At 39.0% G+C, this 17,323-nt stretch overlaps 1 protein-coding gene across 1 annotated transcript in view; it reads right to left on the bottom strand.

The window, feature by feature from the left end:
• The window catches only part of LOC107724865 (protein patched homolog 1-like), a 73,897-nt gene that overhangs the window by 2,614 nt on the left and 53,960 nt on the right, over positions 1 to 17,323 (bottom strand). The window contains exons 17-23 of the mRNA XM_016533945.1: positions 12,949 to 13,132; positions 10,290 to 10,570; positions 8,602 to 8,739; positions 8,324 to 8,466; positions 3,400 to 3,499; positions 1,988 to 2,278; positions 1,356 to 1,911 (exon numbers count right to left, since the gene is read on the bottom strand). Of these exons, the coding sequence (XP_016389431.1) occupies positions 1,357 to 1,911; positions 1,988 to 2,278; positions 3,400 to 3,499; positions 8,324 to 8,466; positions 8,602 to 8,739; positions 10,290 to 10,570; positions 12,949 to 13,132 (1,692 nt within the window). The 3' untranslated portion in view covers position 1,356. The remainder of the gene's footprint in view (positions 1 to 1,355; positions 1,912 to 1,987; positions 2,279 to 3,399; positions 3,500 to 8,323; positions 8,467 to 8,601; positions 8,740 to 10,289; positions 10,571 to 12,948; positions 13,133 to 17,323) is intronic.

Genomic DNA, 17,323 nt, shown 5'->3' with positions numbered 1-17,323 from the left:
CAGGCATCCGGTGCGTGAGGTGTGTACGTGCTCTGGCGTAGTTTACGTTAATGGGTTTGTTGATATCCAGCCGAAGAGCAATCAACCATAACTTCAGGCGAGCAGGCTCAGAAGTTGGGAATACGTGGAAAGTCACCACTCCCGAATGAGTTCGCGCGAGAAATGTAATCTTTTAGTTTTAAGTCGGTTTGAACAATCCGGATAAGCGCAAGTAAGTACCCTTTTGATTAGCCGTCGTACCTACAATGTTTGTGCACTGTGTAAACAATGAGTGACGTATACGCGCGAGAGATCACTTCCGGCGCTTGCGTAAACTACGCCAGAGCGCGTACACACCTCACGCACCGGGGATGCCTGCGCGCGCCCAAAGCAGTTGGACATAGTGTTGTATTAGAGGTAAAAAATTATATAAATACTGTTCGGTTTCTGGCACAAACCGATCGTTTTGTGTCTTAGGGCATCAATGTGTCGTCACGAGCCGCAGTGTTTAATTTGGATTTGTCTGTGCATGTTTTTTTTTACTCTCATAGATTTTGTTACCATTGCCATGCATTATACGACTGATAGACTGCAACGGTTAAAGTAAAAAAATCATCATATGTGTTCTACTGCAGAAACAAAGTCACCTACATCTTGGATGCCCTGGGGGTAAGCAGATAAACATCAAATTTTCATTTTTGGGTGAACTATCCCTTTAATTCAGTCTTCAGTGTCACATGATCTTCAGAAATCAATCTAATATGCTTATTTGCTGCTCAAGAAACATTATTATCAATGTTGAAAACAGTTATGCTGCTTGATACCTCTAATCTGCTAAATGCGACTATAATGCATGAAGATATTAAGATACTACAAACATTACCATCACGATTTTCTGTAAAGCTTCTTTGAAATAATGCGCATTGTGAAAAGTGTTATACAAATAAAATTGACTTGACTTAACATTTTTGGAAAACCGTTTTTTTTTTTTCAAGATTCTTGAATAGTAATTAGTAATGAATAGTAATTTGAAAAGAGCAGCATTTATTTGAAGTTGAATATTTTGTAACAATATAAATGTATTTGATCAATATAATGCATCCTTTTTTTCCCCCAATAAAATATTACTGACCCCAAACTTTTGAATGGTAGTGTAAATATATATGATAATATATAATATGTATAACATATATTTTAATGACATTTTTAATTAAAAATAAACATTAATTCATACATTATGAATACTGATATGATTTAGTATTATTAAATATCTGAATCAATTGACAGCCCTATTTATTCATAGAGTGCATGAAACTGCTGATTTGATGTGGACTATTTTATTGAAATCAGCCATATATGAAAAGCCCCCTACTAACCTCAGCTGGGGGGTCTTGAGTGGCAGACACTGGGAGTGTCATATTCTAGATCCTGCAGCTCCATGCCCTCTGTTTTCGAGCTGTCGCTGCTCTTGTCAAAGGGCACGTGAGGGTCGGAGAAGTGAGGGTCAGTGTAGACATCTTCTGAAGTGTGATAGCTGTCGTTGGAGGGGTAGGACGGGTAGGTGGGGCTCTGGCCGGGCATCCCCGAATGAACGGCGACCGTCACTGAGGCCGAGGCTGTCACCGTTGTGATGGGCTGACAGTAGGCGGGACCTGTGGATGGATGGGAAGGGTGAGTGTAGAGGTTGTGTGAGCGGGGGCGATGGGTCCCTGAACGTTCCCGGTGGTTGGGGCCCGAACAGCCACCTGGCTCAGTAGAGGTTTCAAAAGCATCCATGCGCGGCCTGTGAGGGGGGGGCGGGGGTCCGCTCCCAAAGTCCCTCTTAGGGTCCCTGCTACAGTATCGCTTTGACGACTGAGGTCCAGCATCCTGAGAACTGGGTAGATGGGTGGACCTGTAATGCTGCGGTGGTTGCTGCTGTCTAGAGTCATCCTGCGGAAAACGTGGAAAACAATATTAGTTCATTGTTTTTATGTCAGATATATATTGATATAAATGCTTTACTCACTGAGTAAGGAGGAAACATTGGCAGTTCAACTTGACGACTGCCTTGTCGTCCCCCTGTGGCGATTCGCACCTCCTCTAGTCTGGCTGATAGCTCCCTGTTGGGCTGGAGGTCATACTGCTGAAGCTCCTGGCTAATGCCAGACACAGTAGTGTTGGAACCATATTCTGAGTCTGAAGAGTCTGAACCTGCTTCAGGGGTCGTGTGACTGGGTCGCATGGTGAAGCGGACCACCTGTGGGGGAGGCTCTGGGGACGGTGTGGGCAGCCGGCTTCGCCCATCCACTGGAGATACCTGGAAGTGTAATGGACATGAAAATCAAAATCTGAGAAGCTGCTCTGTCTGACAATTGTGCAAGTCCTGTGATATTTGAAACTTTTCACATCATCAGAGGGTACAGTGCTAGTCTTGAATATGTACACTGGTTCTAAGAAGTATTTGGACAGTTAAGCTTAAAAATGCTGATGTTATGATCAATAACCGATAAATGGCATATAATTAAAATGCTATGCAATTTTGTCCAAATAAAAAAACTAAGATCAAGCATTTTAAATGCTAAAGGTGAGTTTAGGCATCACAACATTATATTGTACAGTATTAAAATGGAAATTAGTTTTCAGATTTGTTAAAGATTACATTAAAAAGTGTTATTAAAACAATGGTGTTTTTAAAAATGTTTTTATGGCTCATAAAGTATAATATTGGAGAATATGGAGCTCAGCCTCTGGGAGGAAGAAAAAAAAACACCGCAGTTTTATTCGGAGGCCCAAACTGAGCGAAATTTCCAATTTTTTGCAGTTGCTGATATTAATATGGCCAAACAGTAAGATGAAATTCTGATAGCCTGTAATATAAATTAAAGATCTTTATAATAGTACTTCTAAAAATACTAGTTGCAACCCAATATGTCTAAGTAAGATAATATTTAAACGCTTAGTTCTATGATCAAAGCTCTGTGGTTTTTATTGTGGGAGCAAACCATGTAATGATGATTAAGGGATGTACATATAAACATTCCTCAAAAGTTGTATGTATCATATTTGATAAATTTTCTTTTTCTAAAAAAAAAATGTATGGATAATCAAGTAAACCTAAATTGACTTGCTAAATAAGTATAAATTAAAGTATAAATAAACAAGTATAAAATAAGATGACAAAAGTCATGTAACAGATTGTGTACAAGTTTGGATCATGTTGATAATTTAGAGGTCTTAGAAATTTGTGTATCAAATATGATACTGTAGGTAAACTTTATGTGAAGACAGCAATGGTAAAATCTGAATTTGTAATATTGGCATCCCTTAAAGTCACTCTTTCAGACAATGCTAAGCAGAGTATATAATAACTCTGCATAGCTCTATGTATGGCATGAGAAAGTGTTATGCAGGATAACTTAACGGGAGCAATCCTCTTACCTCAGGATAAGGGCCAAAGTAGGACAATAAGACTGGGAGCAGCACCAGTCCATTCAGGACCCCTAACACTGTTAGGATGGCCAAAACAGCGAAGAAATACCTGCAAATACACAGCAAAAAACACTGTCATTAGAATAAAAAAAGAACTTTACTGCTCTGAATCAAGCACAGAGCAAAAGTCACTCAGGCACATTCTAACAAGCATTCGCACACAAAAAGACTTTAGTCGGGTTTGGTTTTAAACTAAATTTACCTTGTGCCAGAGAAAGTCTCCAAAGAGGTCTTTTAGAAAGCAGCACAGAGAAGCAGAGGACATAATTAGTTGGTTAATTCAAAGGCATGGAAAATAGAGAAGGAAAAAGAGCGAGTTTTTTTTCTTTTTCTAGGGGTGAGTGGAGTACAAGCAAACACAGGGAAAGCAAAACGGGAAGGAATGTGGAGTACAGGCTTGCGAGAGAAGAGAGGCAAAGCACAAAGGCACAGGGGCCTCTCTCACTCTTTAAAAAAAGAAGAACGCAGAAGCAAACAAATGAAGTGAACGGTATAGAATTGAAACAATTTAGTCTAGGAAGAAGAGAGGAGAGGAAAGACTACAGGCCCCTCTTGCCTGGCCTCAAGCACATTCACTTTTCCCTCTTTCTCTCTCTATCACTCTTTCTATACTAAGCCCCTGTGAAATTTCCCTGCCTTTCACAATCCCCTACTCTAATTAAATCTCTAGAGTATCAGGTAAGACCCCCAATCTCCTCGACAAATCCCTCCCTCCTGTCCTCCTTTGCTCCCTGGCTCTTTCTCTCTTCTTCATTATGGCCAGCTTTCTGTCCTTCACTACTAAAGCATCTGTGTAAATTGCTGCGGTTCAAATTGCAGCTGCCATCTTGTACCTCAAAGAAACGCGGGGACAAGAGAACATGCTTTTTTCAATTTATTTATTTTTTATTATTTTAAACATTGAATTTACTTCTTTATGTACAAAAATAATGACATTTTGGGAATACCTATTATTTAATATTAATTCATAGGGAAACACTACTAATTTTTTCAAACACAAAACACACACACACACATATATATATATATATTTATTCCATGGTCTGTCTGAATACTAGATTCTGATTGGCTGCCAGGTATGCAGTAAAACCGTTTAATGCACAGGTAGTTCCAAGTCGGTTTAATCAACGTTCCATATTAATGTGCTGCTTTAATTGATGCACACAAACCCACACTCATCACTCTCGCACACACACACACAGAGAGAGAGAGAGAACGAGAGCGAGTCGGAGATTGCAGATTGCGCTGCGCACACACATAAACTTGTCAACGCTTCCCCATGATTTTTATTCATAAAATAGTCTAGATACTAGATCGCTAGATACTAGATATATTTCTCAGCCATGAGGTTGCGCTGTTTTTGGAGTAATTAATTGTTTGTAGAGAGAGACGTGCAGACGCAGCATGCAGGTAAAGCACACACAACTGTCATCTCTTTCTCTATCTCACGCTCTCTTTCTCGATCGATAATTCAATGAAATAAATGCTATAACTAATTTTTACCCAATACTAGTTTTAACTTGTCTATAACTTGGCAAATGACCATGGAATAAGCGGGATAATCAACGGCTTGTCGTGCATTAAAGGATTTTAAATGCACTTTGCGGAGGCAACCACCCTCCGTGGTTCTTTGCCTTCGCGTTGTGCATTTAAACCAATCCCACACACTACATAAGCCACACTCAAACCATTACAGACTGCCGAGTATTGTAAGCGCATATCACTCTCATAGCGATAGCTACTCTACGGAGCCTGTTCTAGTTTTATATCTAGTCATAGTCCTGCCTTGCCTGTGTTTTCCCGTGTTCTGATTCTTGCCTGTGTTTTCCGGATTACCCTCTCGTCTCGCCCTGTTTGGATACTGTTTACTCCTCGCCTGGATCATTGCCTGTGTTTCGGATTTACCCTTTGGATTACCCTGTTTGGACATTGTTCGCCGGAGAGTCTTGCCCTCAATATACCTGTTTGCCATTGTCTGACCCTCGCCTGTTTTGACCACGTCCTTAAATAAAGCTTGCAAATGGATCCACACGTCTCACGTCTTGTTTGCCTCGTAACATATATATATAATATATAATAGTATATATATAATATATAAAATTACATAATAATATAGTTTTAATTTATCTATACATCAAAATAAAAGATACAAAAATAAGAAAAATACATACATATATACATATATATAATAAATAAAATAAATAGATAAAAATAATTATATTTCTGAAAACCACTCTTATTATCTTACATGATTTTTCTTCTCAAGTAAATTTATCTTGTTTTAAGGATGTATTTATATTTTTCTTGGAAAACGTTTTTTTCTTGCTCGGCCTCCCCAGGTTTGCAAGCAGCTCTTTAGACTCAAACAATGTCCTGTAATGGCCGCAAAAGGTGGGCTTCTCTCTGGAGAACCAGACCCGCGTGTCTCTCTAGAAATGCTTGCTTTATTATTGCTTCCTTACCTTCAGGAGGTTTTGCAGGTCTGGTTCAAGGGAAGAGCTACCACAGTGTTTAACCAAGCAGACGCCACTTGTTTAGGATGAGAGTGGAGAGAGAAGCCAGCCTGTTATTATTTAGGCTTATGTTAGAAAAAAAGTTTGAATCTTTAGTCTGTCTGTATTTCATCAAGCAAGTCATCTTGAATTGCACTTTTTGGTTTGCGTTTGGCTCTTGCTCTACCACACGAAAGGCAGAACTCACAAGCAGAGAGATCAAACAGATCAATAGCTACAAATCAACAGACTATGAAAAATGAACATCGTCTTGTTTGAACTGTTCGGAAAGTCACTGACTCCAAACTAAATGTTCATATTGACAAGTGATTTACACCTGTGTGCTTTTCCATGGATGAGAGCGATTCCTTCAGACTGGCTGAAGCAACAAAAGAGTTTTATGTTCTTCAACTTTGAACTTCGAGACGTCGCGTGAAGCGTCCCTGAACCAAGAGCCGTTCTCGAAAGCCACTTCTCCCTAGTGAAACCTCGCTGAGCAACCCGTCTGATCTGTTTGGACTAAAAACATTAGCGGACCTGACAGAGCAAAGTCAGGGAAACATTTATTCCTGCAAGGCTATAAAAATACAGCCTGCGTTTTAGTTTTTTTTCCATATCTTCGGAGGCCAGGGGGTTTTGTTTGATGAAAAAACAGTAGTTGTGTTTCAATGGGAGCCCATGAGAGGGACTGGGGCCCAATGTGGTCTGCGGAGAGAGTGTGTGTGATTGCTCTGAACTTGTGTGTGCATTATTTTTCTGGCATGCTACTTTAGATCCAGAGTGATTTGAGGGTGGAGGGCTGTGGTGGTTTTCCAGTCCTCTAATAAGAATGAGCTACTGCAGACATTTGTTCTTTCCCTCCTGTAGAAACAGACAAGATACTTACCACTCAAACACCCATGACTCAGTTTGATATAAGTGTAATTTGAATTTCAGCACAACGATAGTCTCGATACCACTTCAAGAAACAATAAATTACCAGATGTGTTCGACTCATCTGTTCTCAGGAAAGACGTAAAACATAAAGCCATTGTAAAGTTACTGATTTAGATCCTCTAAGTACCAGTGTGTGTCACTCCTCATTTCCACTCCTTGACTTGCAGCAAAATAACCCCCGGGCCCTCTCTGCTCTCAGCTTGTAAATGTTTTTGCAGGGCCGTAGAAAAAAAAAAAAAGATTACAGAAAACACAGGAGAGCCTCAAGCTCTGTGAAGACAGACAGGAAAGATACGTGCTTGTAGCACGTGAAGGGATGTTGGTTAGGACTGAGAAGAGAGTTAAGAAAACATTTACACTGAATCATAACCAGGGGTGAAGTGACAAAAGTGACATGTTAAAAGCTATCTTTTCTATGTTAATTGGTTTCTGTCCAAGCCAGCCGTGCCGAGCAAAGAGAGGCGCATTTTGTCAGTCGCTTGGTTTTTAAGTTCATACATTAATATTTTTGAGCTAGATAGCTGCTCCCTCACAGGAAATTTACTGGATAACAATCATACTCCTCATGAATATTAAACATACTCCCTATGAATATATGAGTGTTGTTCACCCGAAAATAAAAATTCTATCAAGTACTCACACTCATGTCATCTGTTCATATTCAAAATAAAAGTGAATTTATGTGTGTGTGTGTGTGTATAGATAGACAGACAGACAGACAGACAGACAGATAGATAGATAGATAGATAGATCGTAGATCGATAGATAGATGCGCAAGAACAAACCTGTTCATAGAACTTGTGAATTTTTTGAACACTCAAAGTTTGGTTACAAGGACTTTCAATAGAGAGTAGGGTTGCAAAAAGGTGGAAAATTTTCAGTAAATTTCCGGAAACTTTCCAAAAATCCCTGGAATATTCCAACAAAAAAAAAATCCTGGAAAGTTTCCAAAATTTCTGGAATATTTTCGAAATTTACTGGAAATTTTCCACCTTTTTGCAACCCTAATAGAGAGACAGAAATATCTCGGGTTGGATTTAAAATATATCTTCATTTGTGTTTTGAAGATGAACAAAAAACTTTGGGTTTGGAATAACATTATGGTGAGTTAATTAAGTCAAAATTTTCATTTTTAGGTTAATTATACCTCTTAAACAAGAATGCCACCTTTTTTGATTAACCATAATTTTACCATAGTTTTCAGTGTGGACAAAATTTGCTTGACACTGGAATAGTCACATCTTGCATTGTTAGGATACAATATTGAGGACAAATATACTGTAAGATCAGCTATTGTGTACAAACATTGTTAGAAAATAAATATGACACCATATTTGAGAAGCTTTAACTCATAAGAGAGAAAACTGAGAGAAGACTATCAAAGGTATCCCCATCTTAAAGTACAATGCACCACAATCTACGCAGCAGAAGTCTGCTGTCTTTACCTGACTATGAAGTCGAACTCTGACCCTGCCAGCATCAAGACTCCTAGCAGGGTGGAAAATGCTCCATCCAGCACTGGGGCGAACATATGCTCAAGTGCTAGAATGGCTCGCTTGTTCCTGTCCCCGATGGCTGTGAGGAACGCCTGGGAGGAAAACAACAAATATGATCAACATGAATCACTCAGACCAATAAACACATCCAATAATCATCACAATGAGTGAACTAGCTACATACAGTCACAATTGTAAGATAAATTTTGACTAGCACAGGAACTCACCAGTGCCACGTGGACGGTGAACTCCACACCAATGCCAACGGAAGCGATAAGGATGACAACAGGGACAGCGCTGAGCTTGATGCCGATCAATCCCATCATGCCAAACAGCTCCACCGTCATCAAAGACAGCACCAAGACCTGCGAGAGAGGACCGGCAAGCATAAATCCATCATCTTAGTTCTTTCCTAAAACACGAGGAGCTGTACTTTACATAGATTAAAGTAAAGTACAGCTCGGGTTAGATGGGTTAGCGAAGACAAAGCGCTGTGGAATGTGGGAAAATATCTGCTCCTCAGAAGGGCCCGTTTGCAACGCTTTCATATGGAGCTGAACTCGAGCTACGAACTGGTTAAGTAAATGCCATAATCAGCTGATGAGTCTTGGGTTACTGGGGGGCCCAGCTGCCTTTGAAGAGGGATGAAGAGGACAGAAAGAGGGCCAACGGAGGGGAGTTTGGGGGCTGGGAGGGCTGGCAAATGAAAGGGGGGTCGAGCATGGCGGAAGTGGGGACGTATGGAGTTTAAGGGGGCCGCTGGTGGTCAGGGACAAAAGCACAATGGTAAAAGCTGAAGCAGGGCAATAACTTTCCCTTTCAAGTGTCCAGTAAAGCAAAAGGACGAATCCGCTATCCTGCCAGACAGAGTTAGATCAGTCAGATGGCTTAAACACTGCCCCTAATAAAACAGAGACCATCGAAATGCGGAGACACAGTGTGGGAAAGAACGTTAGGCCTCACGAATGATATAAATGATACATACGCACACATTTCAGCAGGAACAGCAGGTCTGTTTTATATGTGGAGTGATATAGTTGCTGTGGTAACCCCTCATTTCCCCATTTATTTTAAAGAAATGTCTCAAAAAGCCTCATGTAGACTAAACAAACTGGCTCTCACAGTATAAGATAAACACAAAGCGCAGGGCTGTAAAAACACAGCTTCTCTTGAGCTATTCCTGCCTGCCCTCCCCTGTCTTGCTCCAAATGGTACACTTTTAATTAGTTCTCAATTAGTAAGCTTGTTTCCACCTCAGAGTAAACAAAAAGGTTATTGCCATAAAGTCTGTGATAAAAGATATACAGAAAAAAAAAATTAGTAGACAGTCACGACTGAGAGAAATATGTGCAATAGTGAGTTGTTAAGGTGCAATTATTAGAAAATAGGTGCATCTGTGAAATATAAAATACATTAAATGTACATATTATGAAATAGTAGTAATATGTATTATTATGAAAATGTACATATTATGAATTAGAAATAGTTGCAATTTAGAAATATTGTCGCAACTGTAACATCTATCTATTTATCCATCTATCCATCCATCCCTTAACCACTGAAGGCCTGTTCACACAAAGTCCAATGCAAATAAATGCCACAATATTTGCAAATATTTTTATTACTTTTATGCCCAAACTACTTACACTTAATCTGATGTCAAATATTCAGAAAGAAAAAAAAGAATTCGGAATGCGAACAATTAAAAAAGATACTGACCTAGCCTCCAACTAAAGAAAATAACAGATAATTGCACTGGATATTTAAGAGCATAAAGGAGTTCACAGAAATGTTCTGTGTCATGCCAAAAATTCTTGGTTTGTACAGGCCTTGAATGTACATTTACAGATAGAGCCAAATCTGTGATGGATGTACGTTTACACAAAACCCTGACACATCTTAAGGAGAAACTCACAATGATTCCCGCAGTCCAGGGGTTGAGCAGGAAGACGGCGCACACCAGGAAGGTGCAGGCCAGCACGACGCTGATGGACAGCAGGAGCCAGTGGCGCAGGCCTACATACTGCTCCCAGAAGAGGAAGGGGTAGCCGTTGGGGTAGCTGGGCAGGCCCTGACGGCTGTAGTTGCTGCAGATGGAGCGGACGCTCTCGATGGCCTCCACAAACTGTGGCGTCTCGCGAAGCCCGTTGAGGTAGAAGGGAAACTGTGCATATTCGATGGGCTCAGCGGCAGGAACTGCAGAAGATAAATGCAAAGATGGCCATAGAAATGAGATAATTGTAATGTAAATTTCACTTTTACAACAAGCCACATCCTGTAAACATCTGTGAAAATTATGGTTAAAAAAAACGTTGCTGTAGTTGCCAGAACTTAAAACGTATTATCTTCATTAACTGATATAATGTTAATAAACCAACCTATTAAATTAATACAATCCATTTTGAACTTTTATAACACACTGGTTGTTGTATGCTATGTTTTACCATAGCATTTTTAATCCTTTATCATTAAAATTACATGTATTTTTTTTCCAGTGCATTATCTCTCACTCTTAGCAAGTCAGTTAGCATAAAGGACATAAGCGTTCTCAAGGTGACAGACTGCACTTATTAAACATGTCGATTTCTTTACCGCCCCAGGAAGGAAAGGGGGCTAAATTACCAGCTATCAAATCTCGACATGCAGCCGAGTGTCAATCCTGACTGTGATCTGCTGTAATTATGCTGTCAAAAATCTGCACTGAAATATCCCCCTGCTCTTCTCGGGAACGAACACACACGGATGACCATCAAACATTTGAGCATTGCCAAATTCATGCTGACAGTTATCACCTGTCATCAAAGCTTGTGTGCACTGCAGGGCTTTCAGCAGCAGGCCTGGAATGACTCATCACTCTGGCTACTGGACTTGGATAAGCGGCAGTCTTAAAACCTCAAATAAAATCAGAAGAATGTGACCCAGAATGACTAGCGCTCCGGAGGTGTGTGTGAGAGCGTCTGTGAAGAGCGTGTGGGTGGAAGGGAGGGAATATCTGAGTGTGTGTTCCAGTGCCTGAAGGGGTCAGGCAGGACCACTTGCTAAACATGCTTTTGCCCCGTTATAATCTCCACTATAAATTTCCATCAGGACGGGAGTTGGACGTCTGCCAGCCTGCTGCGGGGGCTCCGAGTCGGAGAGGCCGTTTCAGCTTGTTATCCAGTCACATTTCTCCTGAGCGCCCACTGTGTACTGCACACACACACAATGTACACAAGCTCACGCAGCCCAGTGTCGCTGTTAACTTTAAAAATACGACTACAAATTGAATAAACCCGCTTTCGCTGTCTGAACTTAGTAAATGACACACAAGTCATTCAGTTTTGGAAAAGCTCAGTTGACTACTATCAGCCAAATGTCAAACTTCTTGTTAAGAATGTTAACAGAATACTAATAGTCTTTCACATTTAATCATAAACTCCAAGTGATTATTTATTTGTTTATTTTAAACATGGACAGATGAATCGTTTTCGGATTAATTATTTTATATTTATTTATAATATAAAAATATTTATAAACAATAATAAAAACAATATAAAAATAAATATAAACAAAAAGTAATTAATTAATGCATTAAAATAAAACAAAATAAAATCTATAATAAAAAAAACTAAACTAAAATGGTTGATGTCATCAAATCCTTTTACTTGGTAAAATAGGTAACACTTTAGTATAAGGACCAAGTCTCACTATTAACTAGTTGCTTATTAGCATGCCTATTATTAAATATTGGCTGTTTATTAGTATTTATAAAGCACATATTCTGCATGACCATATTCTACATCCCTAATCCTACCCAACACCTAAACTAAACTACCTTACTAACTATTAATAAGCAGCAAATTAGGAGTTTATTGAGGCAGCAACTATAATTAATAGTTTGTTAAAGGGGTCATATGATGCTATTTTAAGAGAATAAAAGTTACGCCTTCTTTCTTTGCGTGAACATTTGGGCGGCGTTATGCAAATCTTCCCACATAGTGATGTAGACATGTGGGGGCGTGTTAGAACGAGCCGTTTTAGGCAGGCGTGGTTGACTCTTAACTTTTATAAAGAATATCTCTTTTGATTTGAGACTTTAGTCTTTGCAACTTTACAGATCTTCTTTATGCACCAAGAGCTTGTAACACTCCAAAGAGAAAGGAAAACTTGAAATCGCATCATATGACCCCTTTAATAGCGAGAATTGGACCTTAAAATAAAGTGTGACCGTAAAATAAGATAAATCTCTCCTATATTTTATTATTTAATATTCTGTTTTACTCTGAAATACGTAACACTACAGAAGTAAAATGCTTTGTAAATGCTATTATATGTTGACGTCATTGTTAGGCCTACACACAAATAAATTCCCGAAATTATAGCAAGTTTATTCACAGATTTAGGATGTTTAATTTCCAAACCACCAATGCAAACTAAGCATAACCAAACCAATTAATGCATTAATGCCTTCTGTTGCTATTTGGGATGAAACTGATGTGCTCACAAAGCATAGGAGCTAAAGATAACAGGATACAATCAAAAATGTAGCATATTACATTGAGGACTTGGTGATAAATGAACCAGAAAGTACTCACTGTTGAGTCTGCTGACAGGAATGGAGTCTGTCCTGTCATGGAGCCACTCAGGAGGGTGCGGACGGATGCTGGCCTGGGATGCAGCGTAGGCCACTGGGTCATTGCTCACCCAGGCAGTTAAATAAATGTAAAAGGCATTTGGGTTGATGATTCCATCGGCGCTCACCAAACGCTGTCTAGTTAGCTGGTGATGAAAAGAAAATGTAAATTAGAAACTGCTCAAACAACACGGTTTGTTGGCTAACACTAAGTTCTTGAATAAGTACACCAATGTATGTACTATATAAGCGAGTATTGTGAATGCCCACCAGCGCTGCAGTAATCTCTAAACGCTTCACTTCTCGCCTAGCGCTTAGCTAGCTACCTCCTGTGAAGGCAAAGTCATTACGGCATCACACTCAATGCCATACATGCTTCTCGAGAAAATAAATCTAGTCTCCCAGTCAGGAGTTGGGGGTCAGTGTGTATTAGTGTGTGTGTGTGTTTGGGGGGGTCAGGGTGTGCGGTAGAAATGAGAGCGAGTGAGAGAAAAATTGCTTGAGTTAGTGTAACAATAAAAAAATTGGCCGGAGTCCCTGAGCACGTCTGTGTGCAGTTAACCTTGCTGTTAACACTGGAGGAAATGCCACCCAGCAAATGGAGGAGAGCTATAAAAATAACACAACATCTGTACAAATGTTGCAAACACTTGCTTCTCCTGACCCCTATAGATACCCACAATGCCCGGCACCACAGACGGCTCCCGCCGTGAAGGCAAAATAGGGTTTTTGATAGTAAAATGACTTAAAATCCCACTCAATACTTGAAAAAAAATTGTTTAAAAGAAAAAAAAAAATATCCTGAGATGCTAAACTATACTGATTTTCAATTGAAAATAAATAATTAATTAAATAAATAGGTGAGGGGGGAAATAATTTAACTGAACTGGTTTTCAATGTAATAATGAAATAAATTAGATGAGAAAATCATGGGATGTTAAACTACTGATTTTCAATTAAAAAAATAAATAAAAATAAAAATTGATTATGTACGGACAAAAAAAACAAGACATTTACCTGTACTGGTTTTTAATAAAAAAAAAAAAAAACGGATGATAAAAATTCTGAGGTGTTAATCTATTTACTTTCAATTGATTAATATAAATTAAAAACACATACAATTATTAGATTAATTTTAGGAAAAAATCTTGAGACACTGAACTGTATTAGTTTTTAATTTAATAAGAAAATAAAAGCAAAATAGAGAATAAATAAGAAAACTGATGTTTAACTGTTCTCATTTTCTATGTAATATATTTCAATAATAATAATCATTTCATTATCAGATGAGGGGGAAAAAATGAAAGTCCTCAAGGAATAACATGATGTATGACTTTTATGGTGACCAGAATGAGAGAGGCAGCTTGTGATTCCCGCCTCAGTATCCACTGAAAGGGGACATGGCAGCAGTTCCAAGAGAAGGGAATAAGCGAGAGAAGGGAGAGAAAAAAGCGGACTTGGATTCCAAAGATCTGGATTGCATTAAGCAGCAGGATGCGCAACAACTGTATGTCTTCAAGCTGTCACGGGAAGCACACAGTGCGAAGCTGGCGGCCTCCTGGCCCACTGCCGCCCCTCTTCCCTCACAGGCAGAGGAAATGGCATCACGGGGCCGCACACCAACACAGATCGGCTGGCTTTTCTTTCCCATTCAACTGGCAATGGTTCAGCACAATAATGACCACTTGAAAACAACAAAAATGCAAATCATTTCTGGCCTTATGTGTGCATTGCCAATTACCCGACAAGACGACACACTCTCAAACACACACACTCTCTCTCGCAGCCGTCCGCTCCACTCCTCCCCACCCTCCAGCCCCTCTGGCATGTGGCATGCTTTGTATTTTTCATATTTTTGCTCTCCTCTTGCCTGACATTTCATGCTGGGTAGCAACTGGAAACTGTTAATGTGTTAACCTGTTATATTTTTTGCCGGTGTGACTGTGTGTGTGTGTGCAGGGGTTTCTTCTTGACAAGGCCCCTCTGAAGGAGTCCTGAAAAGGTTGTATAGGCCGAGCTTTAGGCCTGCAGCAAGAAAGTGGAACAAATGGTTTAAATGAAAACTTAATTGCTTTTTCAGAGGCAAGTTGCGGTCCCATCGAGAGCTTTAAATTCCTGTGCTTGGTAAAGCAATCAGAGGGAGAAAGAGAGAGAGAATGAGGACAGACATAGACGGACATTCAGAAGCCAGGTGTGGTTCCTAAGCGTGGTTATAAACCCTGGCACTGATGCTAAACGCATATCTACTCAAGCACCCCTCCGTCATCAGAGATTCACATAAACATGTTGTTCATGTCAACCAGGGAGAAACAGGCTAATTTAATGTGTTAATATATTTAGAAAAAAAAAAGGATAGGGGGTTGGCAGTTGTTTAATTGTACCTTAATATTAATATTGCATCATATAATTATGACGATAATAATAATAATAACAATAATAATAATAATTTGGGAATTCGATAATCTTAGTATCAAAATAATTTCCAAATTAATATAATATCAATAATAAATATTAATGTAATAATATTACACAATAATAATTAAGTCATTATTATTATTATTATCATCTCAAATGTAATAATATATATAAAATGACATTAATTTAAAAAATATAAATCTTAATAAATATGAAACTATCACACAATAATAATTAATATTATTATTATTATCAACAATTTCATAATAGATATAAAATTACATTAATTAAAAAATATATAAATCTTATATTAAACAAAAATTATAAATATTATATGTAATATTACTAAGTAAAAATAAGAATAATATATTGTGGTCATTTTTACATTCAGTAACGAAAAACACAAAAATAAAATTTAATAAAAAAAAAAATTATAAAAAAAAAAATAAAAAATAGTGTGGATACAGGTGAGATCTTATTTTTCTATACAAATCAGGGAGACTGGCTCAATCTCCTTTCACTGAGAATCATGTGATTCAATCTATGAAAACTGGACTTGCACTGAAACATACCTGATCCTACTCAAGAGAGGTGGACTCAAGTCTATTTGGTTTCTTACCAGGTTCATGTTGACTGGCTTGTCTCTGCGGCCGGTCTGCACCAGGAGTTTGTAGGCCAGGACGCCATCATCAGAGCCATTCCTGTAGTTCCCCTGAGTGATCCTACCGGCCTGCCACTCCTTATCGAACGCCTCCTGCAGACCTGCCAGGACACACACATTATTTTGAGTACCTCGTTCAAAAGGTTATACATAAACCATGTTAACCTTTCCTCTCAGTCATCCCTCGACTCTCTCTCTCTCCCCCCTCTCTCCTCAATGCCAGTGGTCCGTTTCTGGGGCACATTGCTTTCTCTCTCCCTCGCCTCACTGTCTGTGACCAATTTGTCGAGCCATTTCAAACCACAATATTAAAGACAGCTCTCTCCACCCTCTCTGGAACAGCCTTTACTGAAGCCCATACGCACATACATAACGCAAAGTGAACGCACACATAGAGATGCTGCCCCTGCACCGAAAAAGAAAACGTGGTCCAATGAGAGTGCTGAAAGGATTAAACAAAAGAAAGTCATTGGAAAACGCCAATGATGTTTGAGGTTCTGTTTGGTCAACAAAGCAAGTCTGTACATGTCACCCAAACCTAGTCTGGACAGAAGCCGTTTGGAGACAGGTATGCCTTTCTAAAGAGGAGCTGGGAGAGAGAAAGTGGGCAAAACAAGGTTTGCTTCTGAATATGGCCCGCCTGGGATTAGATACGGCATTCTGAAAGAAGCCTCTGTCAAGGAGGCCACAAGGAAAAAGATGTTGCAGGGACATGCCCTGTATCTCCCAATCTACTTGGGTTTTTTTCACTCTCACCTCAACTGCATTTTTTTTGTCCCCACACTGTTTCTTTCTTTTTCCCCCCCACATTTTCACTCTCTGGTTTTAATCTCTCCATTTAAATCTCACTCTCGGATCATAATCCGTTTTAAGATATTAAATGTGTTACAGATTTGGAGGTTTAGCAGTGTGATTGATGTTTGTGAGAAACAGATGATCTGACGTTGGTAAAATTGATGTAAAACTCGTCTCCAATGAAGCAAGGCACTGTCTGGAAATCAAGAGTCTGTAAAAATGAAGCATTTTGTACAGCTCAATGTTTTTGGACAAAATTAAATTGTTTATTGGCAAGAGATGTTGGGATTTTTGTTGCTGTTTTTGAAAGAAGTCACTTATTCTTTGTGATTTATTGAACTTTCTTTTGATTTATTTGATCAAATATACAGTAAAACCGTAATGTAGTGAAATATTATTACAATTTACAGTAACTGTTTTCAATTTAATATATTTTAAAATGTAATTTATTCCTGTGATGGCAAAG

This window comes from Sinocyclocheilus rhinocerous, unplaced genomic scaffold (assembly GCF_001515625.1).
Source record: "Sinocyclocheilus rhinocerous isolate Xijiao unplaced genomic scaffold, SAMN03320098_v1.1 scaffold515, whole genome shotgun sequence".
Lineage (NCBI taxonomy): Eukaryota > Metazoa > Chordata > Actinopteri > Cypriniformes > Cyprinidae > Sinocyclocheilus > Sinocyclocheilus rhinocerous.
Note: the sequence above shows the minus strand (reverse complement) of the source record. Positions and strands in the feature narration are given on the sequence as shown.